This window comes from Triticum dicoccoides, chromosome 5A (genome assembly GCF_002162155.2).
Source record: "Triticum dicoccoides isolate Atlit2015 ecotype Zavitan chromosome 5A, WEW_v2.0, whole genome shotgun sequence".
Lineage (NCBI taxonomy): Eukaryota > Viridiplantae > Streptophyta > Magnoliopsida > Poales > Poaceae > Triticum > Triticum dicoccoides.
In genome coordinates this window covers 361,226,427-361,238,035 of record NC_041388.1, presented here as the reverse complement: position 1 = coordinate 361,238,035, position 11,609 = coordinate 361,226,427, and the positions used below count along the sequence as shown (strand labels likewise).

At 51.0% G+C, this 11,609-nt stretch overlaps 1 protein-coding gene across 1 annotated transcript; it reads right to left on the bottom strand.

Annotated features, from left to right (window-relative positions):
• Positions 1 to 7,279: 7,279 nt before the first annotated feature.
• LOC119301524 (probable cinnamyl alcohol dehydrogenase 8D) lies at positions 7,280 to 8,784 on the bottom strand. Its single transcript, XM_037578503.1, has 4 exons — positions 8,639 to 8,784; positions 8,442 to 8,555; positions 7,847 to 8,360; positions 7,280 to 7,774 (listed from the first exon to the last, which is right to left on the bottom strand). Exons 1-4 carry the CDS (start codon positions 8,716 to 8,718, stop codon positions 7,412 to 7,414), a joined length of 1,071 nt encoding a protein of 356 aa, XP_037434400.1. The 5' UTR covers positions 8,719 to 8,784; the 3' UTR covers positions 7,280 to 7,411.
• Between the last annotated feature and the right edge of the window lie 2,825 nt (positions 8,785 to 11,609).

Sequence of the window (11,609 nt, the reverse complement as noted above, 5' to 3'; positions counted from 1 at the left end):
AGTGACTCAAAGAATAGAGCTATGCTCCCCGGAAACAGCGCCAGAAAATAGTCTTGATAACCCACAAGTATAGGGGATCGCAACCATTTTCGAGGGTAGAGTATTCAACCCAAATTTATTGATTCGATAGAAGGGGAGCCAAAGAATAGTCTCAAGTATTAACAGTTGAGTTGTCAATTCACCCGCACCTAAAAGACTTAATATCTGCAACAAAGTATTTAGTAGAAAAGTAATATGATAGTAGTGGTAACGGTGGCAAAGGTAACAATAGCAGTTTTGCAGTAATTGTAAAAGTGGCAACAGAAAAGTAACTAAGCAGAGATCAATATGTGAAAAGCTCGTAGGCAATGGATCAGTGATGGATAATTATATCAGATGCGATTCCTCATGCAACAATTATAACATAGGGTGACACAGAACTAGCTCCAGTTCATCAATGTAATGTAGGCATGTATTCTGAATATAGTCATATGTGCTTATGGAACGAACTTGCATGACATCTTTTGTCCTACCCTCCCGTGGCAGCGGGGTCCTATTGGAAACTAAGGGATATTAAGGCCTCCTTTTAATAGAGTACCAGACCAAAGCATTAACACTTAGTGAACATATGAACTCCTCAAACTACGGTCATCACCGGTAAGTAGCCTGATTATTGTCACTTCGGGGTTAACGGATCACAACACATAATAGGTGACTATAGACTTGCAAGATAGGATCAAGAACTCACATATATTCATGAAAACATAATAGGTTTAGATCTGAAATCATGGCACTCCAGCCCTAGTGACAAGCATTAAGCATAGCAAATTCATAGCAACATCAATCTCAGAACATAATGGATAATAGGGATCAAACCCTAACAAAACTAACTCGATTACATGACAAATCTCATCCAACCTGTCGGTGTCAAAACCGGCGGATCTCGGGTAGGGGGTCCCGAACTGTGCGTCTAAGGCGGATGGTAACAGGAGGCAGGGGACACGATGTTTACCCAGGTTCGGGACCTCTTGATGGAGGTAATACCCTACATCCTGCTTGATTGTTCTTGATGATATGAGTATTACAAGAGTTGATCTACCACGAGATCAAAGAGGCTAAACCGTAGAAGCTAGCCTATGGTATGATTGTATGTTGTCCTACGGACTAAAACCCTCCGGTTTATATAGGCACCGGAGGGGGCTAGGGTTACATAATGTCGGTTACAAAGGAGGAGATATACATATCTGTATTGCCTAGCTTGCCTTCCACGCCAAGTAGAGTCCCATCCGCACACGGGACGAAGTCTTCAATCTCGTATCTTCATAGTCCAACAGTCCGGCCAAAGGATATAGTCCGGCTATCCGGAGACCCCCTAGTCCAGGACTCCCTCAATAGCCCCTGAACCAGGCTTCAATGCCGATGAGTCCGGCGCGCAGTATTGTCTTCAGCATTGCAAGGTGGGTTCCTCCTCCGAATACACCATGGAAGAGTTTGAATATGAGGATAGTGTCTGAACCTGCAAAATAAGTTCCACATACCATCGTAGAGAGAATAATATTTCCACAAATCTAATCTGCTGACACGTTTTGACAGCATGACATCACGCCATGGCCCGGTCATTATTTGGACCGTTTTTCTTTAACCAGCCCCGCACATAACGCGAGGCAGTTTCCTTGACACGTCTTGTCAAAGCAGAGATCGTGTTCCCCTTATCACGGGATTCTCATCAATACAGACATGGGTAACCCAACCGTGCCTGTTGGTATGACTCCTTGATCTTAGGTAAGTCTCAAACGGCCATGAGGAGGACGCCTGATATTCACCCTCTTTATAAAGGGGACAAGGCTTTTTCTTTTTCCCCTCCCGCGTTCAATCGAATCCTTCCCCCGCCTCGAGTTCTAACACCCAAAGCTCAGGTCAAGTGCTTCGGACCTTCAACTATGTCCGAATCCAACCTTCACGGTCGGTGGATGCCTTCCTCCGTCACAGAGGAGGACATCAAGAAGTTGAGAGAGGCCAGATATCTGACTGCCAAAATTTCGCACAGGCTGCCTGCCCGAGGGCAGGTCGTCCCTACTCCCGAACCCAACGAGAGAGTTGTGTTCATCTCCCACTTCCTCCGAGGACTAGGCCTCGCTCTGGATCCCTTTGTTAGGGGTCTTATGTTCTATTACAGGCTGGATTTTCATGATCTGGCCCCGGATTCCCTTCTTCACATCTCATCATTTATTGTCGTATGTGAGGCCTTCCTCCGCATTACCCCTCACTTTGGCATGTGGCTCAAGACCTTTGATATGAAGCCAAAGATGATCGAGGGGCAGCACGCATCGTGCGGAGGTGCTTTGATAAGCAAAATTGCTGACGCTCCATGGCCAAAGGTTCCTTTCCAGAGGTGTCCGGATTGTGGCAGCGGGAGTGGTTCTACATCATAGCTCCCCGAAGTGCCAAATGGGTAGCTGCCCCTACCTTTCGCTCGGGCCCCCCACCACAACTGATGTCATGGATCAGCAGGGGGCTGAGCTGGGGTCCAGCCAAGGACGTGCCAATGCTGCAGAGCCGTATCCGAGATCCCTTCAAGGGAGATTTCAGTCTGGTTATGGTAATGCAAGTTATGCTGGTTCGTCGAGTCCAACCTTGCAAACACCGTCCCCTCCGCATGTGGGAATTCAACCCGGAAGGACCGCGTACTATTCAGCATTTCCTTGGCACGATGCACGAGGAGATGTACAAATCGTTCTTCGGTCCCCAAATAGAGTGTCCGGACACCACCGAGGACGTGGGCCTGAGCTGTAACCGCCCCGCCCAAGTAAGTAATCTCGTGGCGAACACACTGTCCTTTTATTTATCATGACATCATTCTGAAGAATCGCTCTTTGACCAGGACTGGATAACAAAGGCGAAGATGATCCGGTGTTCGGCCCCCCTTCCTGAGGGCTTGGACAATCCGGTGCTGGAAAAGATGCTTGAGCCAGCACCTTATCTGGTGCCCTCAAAGGAAGATGGAGGGGGGGGGGGAAGAGGGGGAAAGCGGTCCCCCTTTGCTATTTATTCCAACCGAGGGAATGAGCGCCTCCGCGAGGGAGGATAACCAAGGGGAATAATCTGACATTCTCTCTACCCGGGGAAGGAAGAGGACTACCTCTGAAGATCCAGAAACTAAGGTTTCCAAACGGGAGAAGAAATCTTCGGCAGAGGGTCCTTCCTCGGAGGGTATTCTTGCCGCACAATGTCCGCGCGGGGATCAGCCCTCTACCGAGCTGTAAGTAATCAAAAAGTACTTAATAGTGAAAACATCCTACCTTACTTCCAAAGACAATAACTGATGCTTATAAATTGTAGTCCGGATTGCAGCCCTTCTCAACAGAGCTCATCTTCGGGGGATCTTCTTCCAGAGATGATGGAGAGCGAAACGCCTCCCCCGGACACCCCGGCTCAAGAAGCGGGCGACCTTGAAGTGTCGTCACGAAGGGTATCTCCAGATCCACTAGGGCCAGAGGATAACCCTTTGTCTGCCCGGAGTCCCCAGTATCCGGCTCCTAATGAGAGCAAGGGTCTGTGCAGTGTGCGGTCAGACGCGCTGAAGGATTTTCTGGGGCAAGCTGCCGTCTCGAAAGTGCATCATACGCTAATGGGTATGGTAATTGAAAGGATTTCATCCGCTGAAAGCGGTTTGCATGAAGCCTTTATGAGTTTGCTAAAAGGCTTCGAGGTACGTGAACTAGTGTATGTTTTTAACAATACTGCATACGTTAGGTATGCCCTATGCAGATAGTAGCCCCTGAGACTCTGGTTGTCGTCGAAAATTGCGGCAAACAGAGGATCATAGTCCCAGGTAACAACCAGACCGCCTTTATGTGCAGGTGGCTGAAGCTCCGGTGGCTAGCTGGACTGATGGGTTTGCCGAACTAAAGAGGCAACTGGATGCGGCAGATGCCGACATCGTGCTTGTCAACAAGCGGCTTGACGAGGCACAGGGTGAGTGATTTTTCTGGTGGTCGTCACATAATAAGAGTAGCATGCTGCCAGTATCTTTAATGTGTTGTGACTGCAGATGGAGCTGCCACCGTGGAGATCCTTCGGGCGGAGCTTGCCTGAGCCAATTAGCAAGCAAGGAGTAGCAATGCGACCGCTTTAAAGGCAGCCGAAGAATTAAGGGCCGAACAGGCCGCGCATTGCGAGAGCAAGGAAAAAATAGCCAAGATGGTTGTAGAGTTAAAAGATGCCGCTGACCGTTACCAGCTTCTTGAAGAAGAGAACCGGGCGAAGGCGACGGACCTGGAGAAGGCCCGGGTGGCTGCCAAGGAAGCCCGCTCCAAAATTAGAGCGACGAAGGAGGAGCTGAACCAAGCTGCAGATATCGTGTCTGGGAAGCCCTTCTTGTTGCGGACTAAGTTCGGAGATCCGAAGTATGCTCCTGTGGACCGGCTATGGAGTTCTGCGGACGAGTACATGGATTTGGCTGCAAGTGCTGCTGATGCGGCAGAGTACTTCAAGGATCAGAAAGTTCCTGAAGTGGAAAAGCTGTTCTGGTCACAGTTCCACGCTCCAGTCCGTCCACTGTTGTTGAATGAGCGATTGGCCGAGTGGGCCGAGCTCCATAGGTTGTCAGGACTTGCCATGAGGTCCATTGTGGATCACCTGTGGCCAGGAGGGCTGAGGGAGTCCTGGATTAGGGGGTCTCCGGACACCCGGACTATATCTTTCGGCCGGACTGTTGGATTATGAAGATACAAGATTAAAGACTTCATCTCGTGTCCGGATGGGACTCTACTTGGCGTGGAAGGCAACCTAGGCAATACGGATATGTATATCTCCTCCTTTGTAACCGACCTTGTGTAACCATAGCCCCTCCGCTGTCTATATAAACCGGAGGGTTTTAGTCCGTAGGACAACATACAATCATACCATAGGCTAGCTTCTAGGGTTTAGCCTCCCGATCTCGTGGTAGATCTACTCTTGTGCTACCCATATCATCAATATTAATCAAGCAGGACGTAGGGTTTTACCTCCATCAAGAGGGCACGAACCTGGATAAAACATTGTGTCCCATGCCTCCTGTTACCATCTGCCTTAAACGCACAGTTCGGGACCCCCTACCCGAGATCCGCCGGTTTTGACACCGACATTGGTGCTTTCATTGAGAGTTCCTCTGTGCCATTGCCAGAAGGAAGGATGTCTCGTCTCGTCTTTAAAGACGATACTACTGCTGGGGGAGCTTTGGCTATCGGCCAAACTCTCCGGCTAGGTGGGTTCATTATGACCGCATGTTCGGCCACCGCGCTGATGATGAATTCTTGGGTCATCGAAAACAGCCTCCACGTCAAATCGGCACTCGCCGAACAGATGGATCCAATGGATCTCTCCTCCTTAAACGAGCTCTTGGATCACATCGCCGCCTTGGGAGTCGCTACGGACTATGATCGGATTGGGCTTAAACCCGATCAAAGGGAGATTAACTCTCCCCCGGTCACCCATCATATTGCAGTGGTGGAGGAACAATGCGGCGATCTTTCCTCTATCATGAGGACCAACTATGTCCGGATTCCTGAGCTCTCCGAGCCGGACGCCCGTTCGCGGGAGGACAACATCCAATCCCTGAACTTAGAGTCAGACAGCGGACCAGGATTAGCAGGTAACATCCCGGAATCGGAACTTCCAAAATTGGAAACTCCTCGGCCCCTGGATCCTAGATCGGGTAGGGGTCTGGATTCAATTCCACCCACCCACCCAAACACAAGCGACCTTTCCCATATCAGGCAAGAGCCCCAGGAAACAGTACATCATTACTGGGCCTGATTCCTCTTTGCGATGAACAAGGTTAAGGACTGTCGCGAGGAAGACGCAATCTTATTTTTCTGCAATAATTGCATGGACAAGGGAATACTTAACACCATAAATCGTTGTGAGATAACACGCTTCACTGACTTGGCGTCCATAGTACGAAAGTACTGAGCGATGGAAAGTGCCTGGAAAACCAAAACAAACTTTTGGGATAATCCGGCCCTGAACACAAACCCAGTCCGAAATAAAAGGGTGCATTATCACAATACACCCGGGTTAACTACCAAAAAGCAAAAACCCTCTATAGGGCAAGGAACCGTACTGGAGGGATGGCTCAACGGACCCTGCAAAATTCATAGCACGGCGAATATAATACCAACGTACAATCTTAGAGCATGTTGGATACTCCGGCAGGTGGCCAAAAGTGGTGAGGATCTTCTTATCCCACATACCACAGAGCACCATCCAGTGGATAACAATACGGTGTTAACAATGTTTGAGACCTTTGCGTCAAATAATAGGCGCAAGCGAACACTCCGCAGCATGGACGAAATCTACCACGTAGCAGCAACAAATCCGTGGAGTGACACGGCTATTACCTTCAATGCCAGTGATGAACCCAAATTCCGAACAGCCCGAGCACCAGCCGCACTGGTCCTCAGTCCAATCGTGGACGACTTTCAATGGTGTGCACCCCTCCACGGCCAAGCTCATCCACGACATCCAAGAGAAGGTGCATTGTTGGGTTAGGGCCGGTGGCAAAGGGCTAGACAAAATTATCCATGTAACATGATTTGCTTTGTTGGGATGAGCAACCCCTCTCCCTCTAGTCATCGTGAACCGTAACGCCAACTTGTATACGTGGCTAGAAGCTGCACTTTGTACTTCCTTCCACCCTATCAATGAAATGGTACATTATCAGCATATTTAAAAAAATGAAATTTCCGAATCACATGTGATGAAAAAGATATCCACCGACTATAATAGTGCTCAGATTGATCACCTCTCTACCATCAAATAGATTTCATCCCCATCTCCAAACCAATATCACAATAGCTAAACGTGAGTCGCCTGAAATCCGATTTGGGCCAGTCGATTTTCGCTAGAAAAAAGGAGGTGCCGGAGGTAAGGAAGAAATAGTTGCAGCTGGGGGAGGGGGGGCTGGCCGGAGAACCTTCCCCATGATCTATTCTAGGGTAGGGGTGGGGCGATGGTGCAAGTTCGCCGGAGAAAAAAACAGCGAGGCTCGGAGCTAGAGGGATGGCCGCGGAGGCGATGGCAAGAGTGGCGAGGCGGTTGCAGGAGCGCCGCTGGCCGTGGGCGTCGGCAGCAGGCGGTCGCTCGGCGGTTCGAAGGAAGAAGAGGGTGGCTGGAGGTTGAAGACGCACATCCAGCTGTCAGGTTTTCATCAGGCGGCTGAGAACCTTGTGGTCGAAAGAAACCCTGAACGCCTTTCCAAGAGAAGGCCTGAATATTCATTTGCTTTTTATAGGTAACATTCGAGAACGGAACATGGCCAGAACAAACAACACACGAAGCAATTATTTCACCTGAAAATCTGGAAATGCACACACCAACCCATGGAAATAACAACACCACAAATCACGACCTCACGTGGCCGGTGACCGCCGAGCGTCTACGTATCGGAGCACTAAGCGGATGCGCCCAGCTGGCTGCCGGCAACGTCGATGACGAAGCGGTACCTCACGTTGTTCCTCTCCAGCCGCTCGATCGCCGTGTTGACGTAGTCCATCTTGACGACCTCGACGTCCGCGGTGATGCCGTGCTTCCCCGCGAAGTCCAGCATGGCCTGGCAGCTGCTGACGCTGCCCACGCCGTTTCCGGCCACGCGCTTGCCGCCTCCGATGATGGCGTAGGCCGGGAGCGCCAGCGGCTCGCTCGGCGCGCCGACCGCCACCATCTGCCCCATCGGCTTCAGCAGCTCCAGCAGTGGCACCAGCGGGTGCCCCGCCGACACCGTGTCGATGATGCCGTCCATCGTGCCCGCCGCCGCCTGCGCCCAACGACGTACCCTTGTCAATCGCCACCGTGCCAAGAATCAATGGAGGGGGCAAAAAAAGGTTACCTTCATTTGCTCGGCGTCCTGGCTGACCAAGAACGCGTCGGCGCCGAGGCGCTCGAGCGCCTCCTCGCGCTTCCTCGGCGACGAGCTGATTACGGTGACGGTCATCCCGAACGCCTTGCCGAACTTGACGGCCATGTGGCCGAGGCCCCCGAGGCCGACGACGCCGAGGTGCTTCCCCGGCGCGTTCAGGCCGTACTGCATCATCGGGCTGTACATCGTGACGCCGGCGCAGAGCAGCGGCGCGGCCCCGGCGAGAGACAGGTTCTCCGGGACGCGGAGGACGTAATCCTGGTTGACGACGAGCACGTCGGAGAAACCGCCCTGGGTGGTGGCGCCGTCGTAGTCCACGCCGTTGGAGGTGAGCACGATGGTGGGGCAGTAGTTCTCGTACCCCTTGCTGCAAGTGTGGCAGGAGCGGCAGGAGTCGAGGAAGTAGCCCACGCCCACCGTGTCCCCGGCCTTGAAGCTCTTGACGCCAGGGCCGACGTCGGTGACGACGCCGACAATCTCATGCCTGCGCCGGCAAGACGGTAACAATCAATCCACCATTACAGTCGTAGACCATCGATAATATGTTTTGGTTGGTTTTACCCACCCTGGAACGACGGGGTAGAGGGCGTTGCCCCACTCGTTCTTGGCGATGTGGAGGTCGGTGTGGCAGATCCCGCAGAAGAGCACCTTGATCGTCACATCCTCGTCCTTCTGAACCCTGTGGTGCATCACGGGAATTCATCAGCACAGCGCAAGAAGCAGAGTACCGCCATGTCAGGGAGGGACAGGATAGAGGAAGACCTTCGCGAGAAGCTGTACGGGGAGAGGAGACCGGAGTCGTCTCTCGCGGCCCAACCGAGCGCAGGCGTGCCTTTCTCCATTGATGAATGATGATCGCTCGCTCTGCTTCTTGGCCTAGGCTCTAGCTGGGGTACTTCGATTTCCTGCTCACGAAACTGGGTGTTGATCACTGCCCCGGAGATGGGAATAAATAGGCATGCCGACGAGCCGGACTGGACGTCAGACACTACGTGTCCACAGCATGGGCAACGTCAGACACTACGTATCTCCACTCTTCACCTACTCCTGGTCGACTCCTGGCCGAAACACATGTATCCCCGAGTTCAATGCTCACACACACACACATGGGACCTTGCTGCTGCAGCTCTGCGGCCAGGCAGCGGCGGCTCTGTCTGCTTTCTTTCTTCGATGGGAACTGAAATGTTAATCAATGGAAGGGATTCTTCAGTGACTTCAGTCAGGCCATATTTGTCGCAGGGTCGGCATATTAAAAAGAACCGCGAAGCGATGAACACTACGGGCACTGGGTCATTTGACCAAAGCTGCCCATTCAATGCGGGGTTGGGGGAGCGGATAAAAGAATCGAGGCCAGTGTAGTGTGCAGTGACGGTGACCGGCCGGGCAAATTATTGGATACGTTTGAGGTTGGAAATACCTACGATTCGCGAACTGGACTCGAGATGGTTAGTTTTTTTTTTTGGTAAAACTGCACTCGTGCTCACATTTTTTTTTCAGATTTTTCGTCGATGTTTGTTCCGTGGGAGAAGACGTATCCGTTGACTACGAAGACACTGTGATGGCCTCATCAATCTCAAAATGTTGTGTTAACTCGGTATTCCGGACGTGCTCGTAGAGGTAGGGATGCGAGCATATGCGTATATATGGGCATCTCCATTGTACTATGTTCAAAATAACAGACGATTTAGTGGATGGGCCATAGATTAAAACTCGTCTCTTAGGCCAACTCCAACGCACGACCCATCGTCCGTTTTGTCCGAATTCTGTCCTTTTGGGTAGGGCAAAGGGTTGTTGTCCGGCCACGCCGGAACAGCCGTTGCGCCCAACCGACGGACACATTTGTTCCGGTGCCATGTGTTCTTTTGCAAGAATAATAAAGTAAAAACTGAAATAGCCACGGCCATAGCCATGCCAGCGGCCATAGTTCATGCCGGCCTGAGCACCAACAGTCGGTACACATGCCAGCCTACAAAATGATCACCCCACGGTTCACGCCGGCACACTAGCCAGTGGCCGACACACTCACCAACGCACAAAAACGGCCGAAGTTCATGTCTCGCGGCCCTAGTTCATGCCGACATACAAAATGCCACTCTTGGGCATAGCTCAATCATCTAGCTCGAGCATCGCCTTTTGCTTCTTATGCAACCAAATCCTTCTCCTTGGTGACACCTTGCTCAAGTCCACCGTCATAATCTTCACCTCCTTCGCTAGGAAAACGAACGCCACCTCTTTTGCTTTGGTGTTTGCATTAGTCACCTCAATCTTGAGCTTCTTCGTTTGGATGGCCTCCTCAATCTCGAGCTTCCTCCTTTTGACGGCCTCCTCCATCTCAAGCTTCTTCGTTTTGAACTCGATGTAGACCTTCATTTGCTCCTCTTTTTCTTGGCGCTTCGTCTCGTCCCTTACTTCCTTTTGGGTCATCATTTCTTGTAAAGTTTCTTGCAAGGCGAATGATGCCACATCACGCTTCTCGTCCACCTTGGAGTTGGTCTTGCTGCTTGGTCGCTTCTCTCCTCCTTCACGCTCAACGACGGCTGCTGGCCTTCATTCTTCTTTTGGGTGGCATATTGTTTTTTAAACTTGGGGCAATCTTTGATGATCGTCCAACAATGGGTGAAGGTGAATGGCTTGTTCCCATTTTGGGCTTTGAAGGCTTCCAAAGTTTGGAATGCCTACAAAATGAAAGTGAAGGCCGCAATGTAATAGCGAAGGACACAAAATACAACAAACATGAAAATGGCATGTGAGCAAAAGAGAACAAGTTGCGTACCATGTCGCTCACGCCCAGGCCACTCACGGGACGCCCAAAACTTGTTGCATTCGTGTTGGATAAACCCCCCACCTCTTTTGGATTGAGCCGGCACCATGAGTGCTCAAAAACTTGTTGGGCGGGAACTTCCTACTTTCATGGAAGTTTGCATGAACTCTCCCCCAAAAAGAGCTCCTTTTGCTTGGTGCCGGTCTTGCGATCTTGCCCTATTTCCTTCCAACCTTCACAAATCAACTTGCCCTCATCTTTGGTGTATGCCCCCGTCCCAATGCTTTGCCTCCTCTTTTGCGCATTGGCTTTTAGGGTGCGCTCATCGATAATCAATGGCTCCTCCTCAATGTCTACGCCATCTTCTTCGTCTTCACAATACATGTCTCCACGTCGTGCATCGCCTTGGCCATCGGTCTCTTCTTGGTTGTCGTGGCCGCCCTGACCATGATCTTGGCCGTGGATTGATACGTCTCCAACGTATCTATAATTTTTTATTGTTCCATGCTGTTATATTATCATTCTTGGATGTTTTATATTCATTTTATAGCAACTTTATATCATTTTTGGGACTAACCTAATGACATAGTGCCCAGTGCCAGTTGTTGTTTTTCACTTGTTTTTTACTCCATATAAAATAGAGTCAAATGCAGCGAAACTTTTTGGACATTTTTTCTGCCCAGAAGACAACTTGGGAGCCAAGAAAGTGTAGGAGGGGAGGCATGTGGGGCCCACAAGGCACCAGGGCGCGCCTGAGGCCCCTAGCGCGCCCTGATGGGTAGTGGGGCCGACAAGAGTCCTTTCCACCGCCTCTCAGCTCTATAAATACCACAATATTCTAGAAACCCTAGGGGAGTCGACGAAACACAATTCCATCCGAATCGAAAGTTCCAGAACCACGAGATCCAACCTAGAGCCCTATTCCGGCACCTTGCCGGAGGGGAACACGATCACGGAGGGGTTCGTCATCCT

Coding starts and splice junctions, on each gene's coding strand:
- LOC119301524 (XM_037578503.1), bottom strand. CDS start 8,718: ATGGAGAAAGGCACGCCTGCGCTCGGTTGGGCCGCGAGAGACGACTCC. Junction 8,556..8,638: donor CCGTACAGCTTCTCGCGAAG/GTCTTCCTCTAT, acceptor GATGCACCACAG/GGTTCAGAAGGACGAGGATG. Junction 7,775..7,846: donor AGGACGCCGAGCAAATGAAG/GTAACCTTTTTT, acceptor CGTTGGGCGCAG/GCGGCGGCGGGCACGATGGA.